This window comes from Limulus polyphemus, unplaced genomic scaffold, assembly GCF_000517525.1.
Source record: "Limulus polyphemus unplaced genomic scaffold, Limulus_polyphemus-2.1.2 Scaffold199, whole genome shotgun sequence".
In the NCBI taxonomy this organism is placed as follows: domain Eukaryota; kingdom Metazoa; phylum Arthropoda; class Merostomata; order Xiphosura; family Limulidae; genus Limulus; species Limulus polyphemus.
The window spans coordinates 430,250-447,686 of NW_013665809.1; the positions used below are offsets into that span (position 1 = coordinate 430,250).

A 17,437-nucleotide genomic window follows, 5' to 3' on the forward strand; every position below is an offset into this window, starting at 1 on the left:
AGCGCAGATAGCCCTCGTGTAGCTTTGCGCGAAATTCCAAAAACAAACAAGATATGTGAAGAGTGTAAATAGTGGATTGGAGGGACGAATGAACTATACTGGAATGGTGCATGGACTGGATTTTGTTACCACCCGCATGAGTTTCATACATTCATGCACATGCAATGCATGTCGGCTAGTATTTATATTTATGTATATATATATATATACTGCTGCATACTTTATCTGAAACTAAATATTTTCGAAATAAAATATATAGTTACAAAATTTCTGCCTCACTTTCGCCTAGAATCGCCATCTCCTGCTTGCACGATTCTTGCCACTACTTATAGTTAGCTTCAAGGATGGCTACTCTATCTGCAGTATCTATAAAAGTCTCAGTCATGCATTATTGGCTATAATTCGACACTTACCATCATCACACAAAGAAGCACATGGAAACTCACACGACCAACAAGGGACACAAAAAGAAGTACATGAAGAAAATCTCAAACAAACACAAGAAACACCAGAGGACCCAAACAATTTCATACTAGTAAAATCGAAGAAAACAAGAAAACAAACAGCACAAAACACAAACAATCATACAAATGCAACACACAAAAACACACCACCAAACGCAATTATAATCCAAGGTATCCCAGCACAGTACAGGGAACCACAACTTGCGGCTTGATTTCATCAAGCGATGTAAGCCGGAAGTACACATTACAATAATAAACCGTCTAGCCAAGGGCGGCGTCCTGGTCAAAGGATCAAAGGCCGCTGACCTGAACCGACTACTAAAAACATGGTCCCAAGACGCGTTTGAACCCAGCAAGATAACAATACACTTACCAGGAAACAAGCCCAACCCTAAGTCATTCGTCATTAAGGACATACACACTAGCATTACTAACGAAGAAATCGAAACAGAACTCACACAGAAAAAGATATTAGTAACAACAATAGAGCGGATTTTCTCAAATAAAACACAGAAACTCACAAACCTCATAAAAGTTCAAGTGCAAGAAACACAAGACACACAGAACCTAATATCAAATGGGATTATACTGTGGTACAGAAAATACATGGTAGAACCAACCAAAATATCTGCGGTAGTAGTAACTCAGTGTTACAACTGCCAACGGTATGGACATGTGGCAGCCGCATGTAAAGCTCTCCCACGCTGCGTAGGATGTGGGGGAGATCACAGAAACAATGAATGCCCGCGAAGTAACCCACAACCACACTGTTGCAACTGCCAACAACAACACACTGCAAACTACAAAGGATGCCAGAAATATAAAATTATTAAAACAAGAATAAACAATATACAAAACAACACACACACAAGCACAAGACTAAAGAAACAACAGAACAAATGAAGACACCTATAGCTACACCTCCTAAAACACAGGAATTCATAAACAAAGTAGTAGAGACAATCAAAAACATATTCAAAATAATCGTGGAAAAATATAACAGCCCTCAAAACGAAGACGATGTATTCACAATAATCACAAAAACAGCAGCACAAGAACTACTACCCTTATTACCACACTTACTACTTCTACTATAGACCCACAAACACCCAAGAATAGGGCAACACACACACATACATACAACTTGATAACATAAAACGGGCATGGCCATGAATAGGAAAGTAGCACCGGTTATTGAAACTGATGAAAACCGCATGTTGTATCTGTAATTTTATACTGTATATTGTGTATTTCTACTGACTAGCTAGGCCTGAAGAAGGGTATGTGTCATAAACATTGCTAAATTTTTAATAAACCAAGTTTTTAATGAGATATGTGCTTTTATTAGTTTCATTAACCTTTCGCATAAAATATATACGACACTTATTATCAGCGAGCTTGAATAATTAATTATCTATTTTATTTCTCAAAACGTAATATTGATCTGATATCGTGATAAGGTCTCAAACAAAATGAATCTAAACATCATGACATAATTAATTTACTTCCACAAATCCAAACTTATTGTTGTAATTGACCTTACTTCAAGTCAACAAGATTAAGAGAATCTTTGAGACCACAGCTGATAGTTTTAAGATGGGTTATGCCATACAAATGCCGTTTTTCAACCTGAGAAAAAATAATAATAGTGTTACGTTATTGACTGTAGGCCTATGGCCGAAACTTATTTTCCCAGTCAAAAATAGAACACCTCGTAAGGTATTTTCCAACCTGAACTGCCCCCAGTAGCACAGTGGTATGTCTATGGACTTACAACTCTAGAAACCGGGTTTCGATACCCGTGGTAGGCAGAGCACAGTTAGCCTATTGTGTAGGTTTGTGCTTAACTTCAAACAAACAAACAAGTCAACCTGAACAATACCTTATACCACACATGCCCTAAACGGCGAGATTTGAAACCCCTATGATTTAATCAAGCACAGGCATCCGTAATTTAGAATTAGTGGCTAGAGGGCGGGCAATCAGTCAGCAGTAGCTTATCATCTTTAACCAAATAGCATAATTAGCCGTTATAGTTATAAAGTCCCTAGAGCTGAAAGTGCGCAGGGCACTTAATAATATATCGCAGCTCATGCCGTCCAGCCTACCTGTAGCTTTCTTGTAAAGTAAAATGTTCCTTTTCGGGTTTCCACGTAATTATAATTGCATATTGTATGCAACTTATCTTCACCATCATCAAAGAAATTAATTATTTTTCGTTTTCAGCCTTCCTGGGTATTCATGGTTGTTTACAACTACTTGTGTCCCTTCATGATGTCTTAGGCCAAGTTTAGGTCCTTGATAGTAAAATTCTAAAACCTAGTTATAATGATTATAATCTTATATTACTTTTTACTAAAAAAAAAGCTGTATCTATGTCTAATTTTTGAGTGTAGCACTTTACAAGTAACTAAGTAGTATTGATAAAATCATAAATAATATTCAACGTTAAAACTGGTACACAATTAAAAACATTTTATTTAGGCCTATCTATGGACTTTAAAAAGTTGACGACTCTACATGTTTCGACGTTGCAACGTCATCCTCAGATAGGCCTAAATTTAAATTTAGGAATCGAAGTTTATACCTAAGTTTAAATGAGCATAAGGGATATGTAAGAAATAAAAAAACTAGAAATTCACCCATAGCAAAACATGTACAGGAAACACAACACACAATATTATGGGGAAAAAAACTGTAATATTATCTTAACCAAAAAGTATAAAAGCTAATAATATTCGTAAATCCTTAGAAATAATAAAACAAAAAAGATCATGTAGTATTAAATAGAGATGAAGGTATGGCGAATATTTCCGCAAGAATGTGGATTGATCTCCTTTGAATGGTTTAGCGTGAATATATGTAAAATAGAATACAGGTCACACGACCTACTAACAATGCCGGATTTAGACTTGGTGAGGCCCTAAGCTATATAAAGCTTGGAGGCCCCTTGTTAAAAAGTTACACCAGAAGGTCTCACAAAGGTGCGTACCAAAACAGGACCTTGGATCGCCACAAAAAAAAAATAATAATAATAAAACATATATATGCCTTTTAATATTTAATAGTAAGGTATTTAAAGTTAAAAATTACATATTTATCATTTGGCTGGCTTGATCTCTCTCATAGATAAAATTTTAAAAGCAAAAAAAATAAAAAAAAAAAAATTGTGAGACCCTAAGCTGTAGCTTGTTTAACTTATGCCTAAATCCGGCACTGCCTACTAAAAAGTTATAAATACTTTAGCATTGTCTTGTAATTCATTCCTGAGGAGGACGTTGCAACGTCGAAACATGTAAAGTCGTCAATTTTTTGAACGCCACAGATAGGCCCAAATAAAATGTTTTTAATTGTGTACCAATTTTAACGTTGAGTATTATTTATGATTTTAACTTTATACACAAGTGCCAAAACACATTAATTAGGTAGTATTGATATCTTATTTTCCGATTAAGTAGAAAAACAGAACTGGTCAATTAAGATTTCATTATTATTACTGTAATACTATAATTAAATTTAACTAAAAATACACAATTTTAAAGAATGATATTTGTTACAGTGAATTCCTAAGTCAAGAGAAAGCTGACTATCTAAATGGCCATGTTTAGAATGATCTGGCGACAAAGAAGTGCAGTCCTACTGGTGGGAGGTATTGTGATATTACTACATACCACAGACTTAGGGTCACACCTGTTACCTTACACAAAATTATTACAGTCCAAGCGGTCGATAGAAGTGATTAATCAACCCCTTCTACAAATGTTTTTTCAGCAGATAGAGAAGAACACACAACCAGATCCGTGGTATGTAACCGATTTCTCATTAACCGAACCTAACTGGAAGACTTCAAAATGGAACGAAAGTCAGTCATCTTACATTTTGAGGGAGCATGATGGTTGGCTTGACATGTGGCAGCAAATTTCAAATCAGTTACTAGTTTACTCGGCCTACTGGGATAACCGAAACTGGGTGCAGGATGCACCTGTTGTCCGTATTTTTGCATCCAGTATACGAAAATCTGGCTGGCCAGATGAACTCGTTCCGGAGTTATTGACAGCAAAGTGCCTGATGAGGTATGGCCGGAATGAACTCGGTAACATTGTTGTACGGATAGTCAATGCCACATATGCTAAACTAACTAAAGAAAACTGGAGTGAGCTTGGTTATGAATTCAAATGCAAGGATCCACTAGGAGGGAATGAAAGTCCATCAGATGTCGCTCTGAGAACAAATAAGTCAGGAGAATCCCAGCAACATATGTGGATCAAGGTGCATCATTTTCGAGCATCTGTTACTCAGACATTGGACAAACCTACTATAGGGTTATGTGCAAAACCTCTATCATCAGATTTATCTAAGATACCGAATGTTGCTTGGCAAATTGCCGATTTCATTGCTTATTATAAAGTCTTAGGAGTTTCAAAGTTTACATTTTACGATGACGGCGCACCAACCGCTGTCAAACGAATAATTTACGACCTATCACACGAAGGTGTACACGTACAGCTTCTGCCATGGAATGTAAATTGGAAAGAAATCAGGTTAGCCTGGGGTATTTATCCTGACAACTTCGTTACTAGTGCCCAGGACTGTTTTTACAGGAATATGTACAAACAAGATTACACTTTGGTAGTGGGAGTGGACCAGTTTGTAGTTCCTCGGACTAACTCTTCTCTCAGAAATATGATCGTAGATCTCTCTCGAGCAGTTGATGATTATTTTGCTGATTTTCGATTTGCCAATGCTTTGTTTTGTACAAACTACCCAAGCAAGACTGTCCAAGAGCTTCCGTTCCCCTTGTTGTCGCAACAAAAGGTCTACAGACGACAAATATCTGATGGTTATCGAGGGGCCCAGTACATGGGCAGGACCGAAGCTGTGGAGTGGGCAGGCATAAACGCTGTCGGAAAAAGAAAGATTCTTACTCCGGTGAAGTGGGTGGCGAAAAATGTTGCCTTTGTACATCAATATGCGGCATCACAACCACCTTCTTTCCAGTGTGGAGATTTCAACGAAGACCAAAGTGGCGGATTTGTGGTAGAAGACACCCAGATCCCGGTGGTGTATGGTCCTAACGTAACTAATTTAATAAGACAATGGAAAAAATATCTAAATTCCTAGATACACTTTATTAGGTAACATAATAAAGTTTTAAACGTGAAAGTTTGCTTAAAAACAACAACTGCCATCATCTAGCAAGAAGTAATTATCACGTGTTGTTTTGGTGTCTCTTAACCCTAGAATTACCGATGGGATTCTTCCTCCAAATGCTTATTAAACACATTTTCTGAACTATTTATGTATCAAATTACTTGTGGATCCACGAACTTGTTGGTTAGAGAGTCAATAATAACATACGAGTCACATATAAAGTGTAAATAAAAATACAACCAATGTTACAATTAATCAAACTGATTACTGCTGCGGCCTCCTATGTATCCTTACACAGAAAACAAATGGCTTCTGGAACATTTTTTGTCAGTTCTTTACATTGGATAATGCAACAGGTAAAGACACGAAAATCTCAATATGTAGACCCCACCCCTAATGAATGAATGGCATAAAAATAAGATGTTAATTTGAATGTTAATACGTAGCGACCTAATTAATAATCAATCTAAAGGAACCAATCTGGTGACAAGTTTAAAAGCTGTGTCATTAAAAGTATAGCCTTTTGTTGTTGTTATCGCTTACATAAACTTAATGTATGTCAGCTGTTAATCAAATACTATATTCCCCACACCACGTTACTTACAAGATATCATTACACCACAGTTTGAAAGTTCGTCAACAAAACATGGAAACACCAAGTAATATTTGCTTATTCACGAATTTTATAATACAGCTTAACCGTCTGTTCTGGTTATAGAGATAACTTATTTTATCAAATAAAACAACGATTTTTTGAAAAGTTCTTACATTTCTTCGTTTAATACGAAGACAAATGTCGACAGGTTGCGCTTATACTATTCTTTACAGACAAGTAAACAAGCAATCTTTTTCAATTCCGTTTACATAAAACTCAAATACGATACCAGAGTGATGAAGAATTATTATGCTACGCTAATCTTTTTAATCCAAAAAATTGTTTTCCAACTCCTTAAAAAAACCTATGTTCCTCATCAAAAAACTCTGAGGGTCATCTACAGTTACGTCACTGCCACCTGGGAACATCAAAGTCAAGAAAAAAAAGGAAACTTCAGTAGCTTTCTTGCGTTTATTTCCCTTTTAGAATAAGATGATTTATTAGTGTAGATTTTTAGATAAACGCATACATATAAGGTATTAAATACATTCTTAGTAGTCCAAAATTAAAATTACACAATTTTACGTGTTAGCTCTCAGTGGTCTATAGGCTAAAAATACGAAAATTAGTACAACATCTTATTCTGAATTCATTTAAGTCACTAAATTATCTACATACACAAAAAAGGAGCAAAATTCCAGCATTCATGCACAATATTGTGTTTGTTTGTTAAGCACAAACTAAACAATGGGCTACCTGTGATGTGCCAACAACTATCGAAAACTGGTTTTTGGCATTATAAGTCTTCAGACTTACAGTGTGCTAAGAAGAATCCATTAAAAATTTGTACAACTTTATGTCATTTTTTAAAATTAAGTACTTTTTTTTTAGCATCTGATTTAAAATCTAGATAAACGGCTGATGGAAATGAGTCTTTAGGAAAACAAGATCACAAAAAAATCAGGATCTTTCTGAATAAAACAGTATATCAGCTTATGAATCCAATATTTAAGCAGATTCTAGAACATTATATGGGTTTTAAACTCCACAATAACGGGTACTTTTACAACTTAGTCTTTACCATGTATAGATCAAGACAGACAGTGCCGTATCAAAATTCAAATTAGACGTCATTACTGTTGCTACTTAAAGTTATCATCCTCGAATAAAGCAACAGGGGGGGAAGACCACTGTCAATCAAGGATGTAACATTCCGCTGAAAAATAAAATCATTCTTTGAGTGTGCATTGCACTTGACACAATTTTTGTTTGTTGTTTAGCACAATGGGCTAGCTTTTCTCTACTTACAGCAGGTACTGAAGTCAGAGTTTTAGCGTTATAAGCCCACATATTGCTGAGCTAACAGGGTGTCCTGTTAAACCAAATAAAAACTTTAGATTGCTTGAAAAGATAGTATACAAGTTTATTACATATTTAATGAAACTACTTTTGAAATAATACATTATGTAGTAAAACATGATAAATCCAATAAAACATTTTTTTCAAAGGGTTAACTTTCACTTAGAAAAGTCATAATTTAAAAAAATTGCAATTTTATTTGTATTTATCAGATGGCGCTATAAAAGTTGCTGTAAATTAAAGCACTTGAAAGACGTCAACACTGAATTTCCTCACATTTTTTCGATTTTTAATAATGGACATACACCAAAATAAAGTATCCATAATATAACCAAAGAGTGATATTTAATTGGGCATTTTTATATTCTTAACTGTTGAACAAGTAACTGTTAAATTCAGTGTAGTTTTAACAATTATCAGAAAAAATAAATTATAAAGTGAGTTACGAATGCAATACGTAAAATAAATCGTTAACTAAGTTTTCACTGTTCTATTCTACTGTTGCCAGACCACATTAATCACTTAGAGTAAACATGGATATTAATACAATGGTCAGTTAATATTTTTCAGTTCCTCAACTTAGATGCTCCAACTTGTAAATGAATGACAACAACCAAAAAGAATACATGATGGAAAACAGGGTTACTAGTTTACTTGAATATAAAAATTACAGATTTAAAAAAATAAACGTCAAATGCATGACAACATTAGTAATATATTCAGTTGAAAATTTAAGAAATTAAATATTGGTATACCATAAAAAACAGAAAGCCAATCAAAATTAGTTAGTATAAGATGTAATCAATTATTTGTATGTATTTTTAACAATATATTTCGACCACAGTTAAGTTAAGAACTCTTTCATCTACACACTTAAATCATTCATTATTTGGTTCTGTTTTATACAAAATTATCATAACTTTTCTTATGCTTAAAAACATAATTAAATTTATTTGCAATAATTCAGTATTCACTGAAATTTCAAATTAGACGAAACCACAACAATCTCAATTACAGCTGGGTGATTAACTCAATTAATTGATTACCTATAAGCATCGATTAGTATCACATAAAATAACCAATCAATCAAAATTATGATTAAATCGATTAAAGCCACGAAAATAAACAACTAATGAAAATTAGTATTTTCACTAATATTCCTAATTAGACAAAAACTACAACAATGTGGATTAACCCAATTAGTAGATTACCCATGAGCATCAATTAATGTCATGTAAAATAATCAATTAATCAAAATTAGTGTTTTCAATTATTCCAACTATCCAAGTAATCAACATATTGTCATTACATTTTCTAATTATTGTTGATTAAGTCAAGGCAGCTAAGCTTAATTAATTATTATCAAAACTCAGGAAAATTAACAACTAATTGAAAATAGTTCATAATTATTACCACATTAAATTATCCCAACTATACAAGTTTCATCTAAGAATAATCGATCAGATATATTTAATCGATTAATGAGCCCAGTAATTAATCATTTAGCAAATTCCATTAATTGCCCAGCTCTGGTACATAGGTTTTTAAAAAAGCATTTAATAAGGTTCCACATTCATAGCTAAAAAATCACAATAATTAATCTCATTACTTAGATCGTAGAGTTATTGGATGAGAAAAGTAAAAGATTGTTATTAATGGAGTCTAGACGAACTGGAGCATTGTTTCTAGTAAAGTGCCTCAGAGGTCAATACTTGATCCTTTGTTTTTATTTATTTACATTGATGGCATTGATTGGGGCATAATTAGTAAATTTTGCTGAGGACATTAAATTCTAGGGTCTTTCTAGCTGTATTGAGGATGTTTATGTATTACAGAAATACCTAGATCATTTGGTAACTTTAAATGATAAGTTGTACAAATGTTTGGCAAATTACCTTTAATTATAGTAACTACAAGGTAATGAATTTCGGTTATAATAATTTGGATCACACATTTAATATAGGTAGGAGCCACTCAGTAGCATAATTAAAGAAAAGGATCTTGACACTGTGGTGGATTAGTCAATCAATCTTATGAGGCAGTGCCATTTTGGTAGTAGTAAAGCAAATAGAATTTTAAGATATATTTATATACTTACTGGATCATGACTCGCAAAAATAATTGACTAATTGAGGTGAGTGTTTTTAGTTATCACTATTTTCAATTATTCTAACTATCCAAGTCTTGTGTGACAATAATTAATTAGTTCAAAATAATCAATTAATGAGCATGACAATTAATAAAATACCAAATTCTAATAATTGCCCAGCATTAATGCTAGTTGACTAGAACAGTATAATCCTTGAAAGACATGGCAAACAAATGTATAAAATAGTATTTCATTGCTGAACGGTTCACCCACTGCCAACACAGAAAACAATACCAAAACTTAAACCACCTTGCACTGCGATTAATACAAATTATTTTTTCAAAAAAATTATATACTCAGTATACATTAAAAAAATTTGCTAGCACTAAAAGGCTTACAACTGAGTGAAGAGGTGTACTTGGCAAAATTTATTTTGCTTAAACACTCCTCATTATAATATGTCATTATGAAAAAATGGGTTTTAAATCTAAATATTTAACAATCATATGCATTACTGTGTTTTTAATACTGCAATACAAAACACTTTAAACCACACTTACCATATCATAACTATTTGAAGACTACATTTTCAAGCAATATAAGTTGTTTTTATCCCAGCAAAGTCAGTGACAGAATAAGATATTAATGGAATACTTTTCTGATAGTGAAATTTGGCAGTTTATGTTTACAAGGCTACTATATGACTAACAGTTTGATGTTGAGTAATGTGTAAGCCTTGGTTCTATATTCTGGAATCATACTCTTTATGCTAAAACAATATTTTATTGTACTTAGTTTTAAACTTACAAAAGATACATTTTTTTTTAGTATTTTCATTCTTTGTTTTCAAAGTATACTATAACATTGCTGTTTATTCTTAACTATTTACGTTACATGAAAATAATGTCACTTTAAATTTAAGTTTTAGTTTCAAAAAGCCTCTTCATTTTCATGAATTATGAGAGAATTTTATTCCTACATAATAGACCACATGATGTTAGATGTTGCATTATCATACCACATGATATCACATTGATCAGAAGTACATGGTTATAATAAAACATTTCCAAAGAAGAAGAAGAAGTTAATTTGTTTTATTCAATTGTGCTCAGAAAATAAAGATCAAGATAGATTATTATTTGAGAATTTATTAAAATATCTTTAATAGTCACCAATAGATGTGCAGTTTCACCAATTTTGGATAAAGTAAGCTGCTTTTCTTAAATCTATAACTGTGTAACAAACAATGTTCTTTTAAAAATGTTTGTTAAAAAAAAACACAAGCTTATACTACATATGGAAACACTGTTTGTAACTATAACTTAAATAAAATAAATAGTTAGCACAGTAACAATGGTATTATACATGTTTACTTTGACTGTGTTTATGCAAGTTTAACTGTGAAATAAAAAAAATCTTTATTCTAGTCACAAGTAGAAACTGTTACAGAGTTTAAAAAGAAACGTTTAACAAGCACAAAAACTTGACACACTACAGTTATGAAGTATACATTTTTATACCAGCTTAACGATTTCTAAAAAGGACAAATTTCCAGCACAATTTCTAATGAAAAGTGTAATAACTTGAATAAACATAATTCAAGTACAATGATAAATACTATATTACTCTGTTATGCAGCTATTTCCAAGCATATAGCTTTCATACTAATAAAAGTTTTTAAAATTGGTTATACCTAAAAGCTGTTAATATATTCGTGATATAAATGAACTAATACTTAGCTCCAAACAATTTACAATTAAAGAAAACAGCATATTAGCAAAAAAATCTTACTTTGCTGAGATATGGATGAACAAGTACCACTTAAAAAAAACTTTTTCAAACTAGTTACTGCTATCTAATTTCTCTTGTTTCTGTAGTATATCCTCAATTTCGGGACTTTTAAGTGGAGCATTTGTGAAGAGACAACCGACAAAAGCATGTGTACCCCATATATGATGAGAGATCATCTTACAGCAACCCAAGTCTTCAATTGTAAAGCCAAAGTGACGATATCGTTCATTCGTTTCAAAAAGAGTAGCATTGGTGCAAGGGCCATGATACTAAAACAAAATAGACAAAAACCTCAAGCATCGTGTGAAAGGGCATACATATTACAAACAAAATCCTAAACTTCTATGTTTAATTTACTGAATGGCAGAAATAAGATGAGAGCTAAAACATTTGTTGGATATACAAAACTGTTTAGTGTAGGTATTATTAATTTATTTATTTTGCGAGTTAATATTTCATGATTGTACCTACATATATCTTGTTTTGAAGTGGAGAGTGTGCTAGCCATTTATTGTTCAAATTTATCATCAACAAGTCCCAGACACCTACTGTAGAAGAATGCTTAACACCCACACCTATATATATATAAAAAGTTCTGACAACACTGAAAATACAAGTCCCTTGTACTATGTTTCACTTCATGTTTTGTTGTGTCAATCAATATAAAAAATATATAGAAAAATTCTTGAAGTGACATGTTTAGATTGAATAAGAGGGATCTATCTATAAGAGCTGACAAAGCAAAAAATAAATCCTGAAAAATTTAGTTTCACTTAAACAAGAGTGGTAATAGCATAAGGACAAACATTATATAAGAAAAAACAAAATTTAGAATAAGTACATTGCATCTAACATCCAAAGGCAGGGGTATAAAATTGGCATTGGGTGACTATCTTACACTATAATGTTCAAAATAACACAAAACTGACTCTTCATACCTGCTAACTATATAACTTTCACAACCTGCACCAAAAGCCTCTAAATGTTTATTACAATAACATCGTCTCCAGTTATGCAAATTGCACAACACAAAAACAATAAATACACAATTACAGAAGTATGCTATTATTATCACAAATTACATATGCACATATGTATTATATGAAAAAATTATCAATATGATTTTTCCACAAAGAAATTCTTTGTGCAAAAATACATAAATATAATAAAACAGCATGACAGAAAATGGAAACTTACAAATTTTCCAGATGATGGATCTATGATATCAGCCCAATATCCTGCTTCCCTTAGAACCTTACATATATCATGTGCTACGTTCATAAACTGAAGGAAAGCAAAAAAAAATTTAATTATGTCAAAATCTTAATTGATATAACAAAAGACTTGTAAATTAAAAAAAGCAGTACTTATTATATAGATTGCACAAAAGTTTAAAAATTTTATATATCATTTAAGTAAAAGCCCTCATAAACCATTAATAAGGTAAACAATGGAAATACAATATGGATAAAATGTATTTTACACGGTATTTTAAACCCATATTGTTGCGTTCTTTTGAAAATACATAAAACCAAGAAATGCCTCTGTTTTTTCGTCGGATATCACAAGTTTTACCAAAAATATTTTATTGAAAACAAATGTTAATAAAACTTGCATCATAATAAATTTTAAAATTTCAACATTTCAGTTATAATTTTTTTCTTGGAGATCACACATAATTTTTCAAAACTTAATGTTATCATTTTGCCCCTGTAAAAACCCATGATACCAGACTGGAATTGGTTAGTACTTGAAAAACTTAAAGTTGTGTTACTATTATCCATAAACTATATAGCTACTAACACACTGATTGGACAAAACAGACACCTGCATGGTTAGTTTCAAGCACCATTAATTTTAAGATAATCAAATAATGTTAAAACAATTGGATTAATACGTATTTCATAATATACAATATAAATATAACATTATTAAGTAAATCCAAAAGTAAGTTGGATAACTGTCAATTGTAACAATTTTAATATTAACTTAAGTGACTTCAATAATGTTAAACAAGTTTTAGTTGCAACGTAGATCCTGAACACTGATCAAAATTCTTGGAATGTTTCATCATGGTATGTAATTTCCTCATTTGACTCTGTACTTGAATCTGCTAATCAGAACAAGCATTTCAATGCAAAAACCATAGTATACATTTTAAAGCATGCAAGTGCATATTTGGGAAAGTTTAAGATCATTAACAGCCTAAAATAAAGATTATGAAAGGATTTGTAGAGGTAGAAGCAAAAAAATGAATAGACAGTATTGGTAGAATTACAAGACCACAATTAAGTTTTGAGAGTAAGGAATGATGTGTTAGAATTAGTGGGAGAAAGCCTACAAATTGTTTTCAACAGAGACTATTCTACAATACATCTTATAAGAAAATAACTGATCTTCATTTGACAAATATCTCATTTCTTTTGTAAGTAACAAAATTTCACTACTTAAAAAAATGGAAAGATGTAGGTTGTAATATTTACTACAAAATAGTAAAAAAAGTTAGATGTTAAAAAGGTAAAGTAATAATGACTTTACATATTGTTTTAGTTCCTCTTGTTCTAACTCTACATCTTCACTCCAAATAGTCATATCATTCTTGGTTCGTTGACATATTGTTAAGACAGTCAGATTATCATGAGGAAACTCGTGCCCTGGGAACAAGTCTTGAAAGTCTGAAATATATTTTGTATTACTAGTATAAACTGAAAGAGTGTAATATATATATATAATGGGAGATCACTATAGCAACAATGATGTTACACTTTGACTTTACTTTTAAAATGTGAGCAAATTTTGTTTTGCAACAACAGGATCTTAACCACAGAACCTCAAATCTACAGTCCAGAACATTAACCACCAGTCCACATCTGGTCCTGTAAAAGATTAAACACAACGACAACCTACTTGTCTTGCCAAATTAATTTTAAATAGTATTTTTATTATGAAATAGGGTATAACGTAAGCCAAAACATTTGAGTAACAGTTTAGTTATGTTCTTTCAATTATAATTATGTATGATTAGTTGTGAATATCCTTAAATCATTGAGGTGTGTAGGCAACAAAAAATGTTCATTAAAAATTTCAGTTTAAACAATGTTTAAAAGTACACAACACTTAAAAACTATTGAAAGCACCAGGCCTTACTCAAATCATCTACATTTCAGTGACCAATGTTTTTGCATAAAATTTAACAATGAAACACGACTTGCAAGATCAAAAGATGGAACATTCTTCAACTAAGTAAATTTGCCAAGAAAAATGTGTTAAATTAGTAGGTGAATATAATGTCTAACTTTCCCACAGTTTTTTAAAATGAGCAAAATATAAATAAACAGTAACAGAAAATTATATTTAAAGTTTATAATTGTAATAACACCTGCTAAAGTAAGGAATATTCCAGCCATACATGGAATCTCATCTGTGTTGGTAGTAATCTATGAGAGAACAAATTCACTGAAAAATTTAACATGACAATTAATCCTACATGCATGGGATTGATCCACTGGATTGACTCCATATCAACAAATTAAAGTTTTAGTATAATTCAGAATTTACTGTATGAATCTTCATGATTTTGCCAAGCTTTTAACAAACATGAAATGCCTGTCATACACAAAAAAGCAGGTTTTTTAACAAAGTATTTTTACTAAAGAATTGTATGTGAATTTATGAAGTCAGTCTGACTCAGACTATGACTAGTCTGAGTGCAAGGTGATTTTCATGTTAAAAATAAAAGTACTTTTCTTCACCTTCCAATTTTCATATTTTACTTACATAAACACTAAGACCTCCTACATGAATATCAAAGGTTTTTCGATAATACTTTATACTATATATTTCTTATTTTCTCTAACACTAACTGTAGCAAAAGTAATATGAAATCAAGAGCACATTTTTCTTTCTAGAATTAGTGCAGATTATAACAGACAATTACAATTATTTATCCTAAACAGCCTCAGTCTCCTAACAGTTTCACATCTGTTTTCAATTAATTTTATTGTTTTATTGCTCTTTGAACTGTGTCTAATTACCAAGCTAGTGTAACAAAACAACAATCACCCAGCAAGATATAGCTCAAGTTACAGTAAACAAAGAATCAAATTACATAATGTATAAGCAGCTTCTGTGCACACCTCACAGAGAGTTAATTTTTTAATTACATTTTCTTACCAACCTAATAAATTTCTAATTTTCAAATTTTAGTTACGTTTGTAACAAGAAAAAATAAAAAACAATAACAAGAATTTCAGTACATATGTCAAAGTATCAAAGACTTGATGAAAGTTAACCCTGGTAATAAATAATTCAATAAACAATGTCAGAGAGAATTATTACCAATTTTTGAAAACAGGATGTGCTAAAATGAGCCCGGTAATGGGTTTCATTCTACTGCATATATCTCATTAAACAGGATGACCGGAGGCTACAAGTTCACATTTGAGCTCGGGGATATCTATAGTACAATTATGAACACTTTTCAGGAAACTTAGAGCTTCATATAGGCTAGAAATGTAATCTTAAATGAGTAATTCAGAGTTAAAAAAGTGTAACATGATACAGATATGTAAAGAATGAGAATTGAAATACAGATGGGTCCCGTTATACCTGGAAAGTGGAACATATATCTGAAATGATGTTAAGCAACACAATCTTCAGATGTATTATGGGAGATACATTCCTGAAAAATTTCGAACCATTTTTGAAGAACTTTTTTAAAGGGTGTAACACGTTTTTTTTTAAATACAGCGTACTATACAAAATATTGGTAGTAATTAGTAAATACAACACCAGGAAAAGTAGTCGCCGACGTTGGATCACTCTATTAACAAAACAAGGCAATGTTGTTTGATACATGGGTAGTAATTGGTGAATGCTCTAACAATGAAACAACACAGAGCAATGCAACATATAATGGGGACCTACTGTATTTCCTTTTGATTTAAGAAATTAAAAGTAATATGATATTAACATTTGAATTACAAACGATGTTTTCATGCCAAGTTTATTGACATACATTGATAATAAAGTTGATTTATTAAATTATGAAATGTAACTCTATAAAAGTTCATGACATGTGCACTTTAACCCTACCCATGTACATAAGGTTAAGATGTGTATCAGTATATCTTAATTATTGCAAGATGCAGCAGTTGAAAGTAAACAGTCCTACTAGTAGCTGATAACAGGAAACTGCTGGTTTTTCTAGTTGTATTAACCCGATGACTACCGGCTTCTAACTTTCTTAGTAGGCAATGCAAGTCTTGCTATATTTCATTCCAACAATAAAACTAGTGGACGAATATTTTCGAAAATTCATAAATACTTTGACAAATATAGGTAGTTTAAGAAACATAAAGCCTATTACTTTTAATAAATTTAGTTTTTTTGCATTATGATCTTTAATATCTTGGAAAATTACATTAGGAAATCGTATTTATAAGAAATGATTAAACTTATTTATATTTGCTACAGATTTGAACTTATTACTTTTAATGTTTTAGTACATTATTTTGAAATCCCCAAAAAATTGTATCCTTCATAAAATGCAAATTTTATCTATTTTTAATTTTTTTAGTAATCACGTATACTTCTTATGGTTTCAAGTAATATGCAGACCCATAAATAATATTTGGAAATAAACCTAAACAATAAATGAGTATTTTTATTTTTAACTAGGATTTTATGTTTATGTTTCATTGCAGTCGTACTTTTGTGTTTATTGTGCCGAATAAGCCGTGGGGTCAGCAGCGTGAACTTTGTACGTTGTCCGTAAACTATCTCACCCTTTTTGGTGGTCACTCTCGTTCAACCGAGCGCATGTGCATTTGAACGTTACTGTAGATATGATAGTAAGAAAGCTTTTTGGTACTTGAATATCATTTCTTTGAACTTTCAAACAAGTTTATTTCAACGTATGTCCGTGAATGTTGTTGTAATTGCCACTACTAACAAATGTGTGTAACAGTTTATAGTACAGGTGGTTTC

The 17,437-nt window shown here is 31.6% G+C and overlaps 2 protein-coding genes across 6 annotated transcripts in view; one reads left to right on the top strand and one right to left on the bottom strand.

Annotated features, from left to right (window-relative positions):
- The window catches only part of LOC106478310, a 10,434-nt gene extending 4,675 nt beyond the window's left edge, over positions 1 to 5,759 (top strand). Inside the window, exon 2 of the mRNA XM_013938839.2 lies at positions 4,024 to 5,759. Within this exon, the coding sequence (XP_013794293.1) occupies positions 4,059 to 5,585 (1,527 nt within the window). The 5' untranslated portion in view covers positions 4,024 to 4,058 and the 3' untranslated portion in view covers positions 5,586 to 5,759. The remainder of the gene's footprint in view (positions 1 to 4,023) is intronic.
- Positions 5,760 to 10,453: 4,694 nt separating this feature from the next.
- LOC106478317 (methylmalonic aciduria and homocystinuria type D homolog, mitochondrial-like) overlaps positions 10,454 to 17,437 on the bottom strand; it is a 16,219-nt gene continuing 9,235 nt past the window's right edge. For all 5 annotated transcript variants that reach the window (XM_013938852.2, XM_013938851.2, XM_022381906.1 and 2 more), the window contains 3 exons: positions 13,988 to 14,124; positions 12,647 to 12,733; positions 10,454 to 11,718 (listed from right to left, as the gene is read on the bottom strand). In XM_013938852.2, coding sequence (XP_013794306.1) covers positions 11,500 to 11,718; positions 12,647 to 12,733; positions 13,988 to 14,124 — 443 coding nt within the window. In that variant the 3' untranslated portion in view covers positions 10,454 to 11,499. The remainder of the gene's footprint in view (positions 11,719 to 12,646; positions 12,734 to 13,987; positions 14,125 to 17,437) is intronic.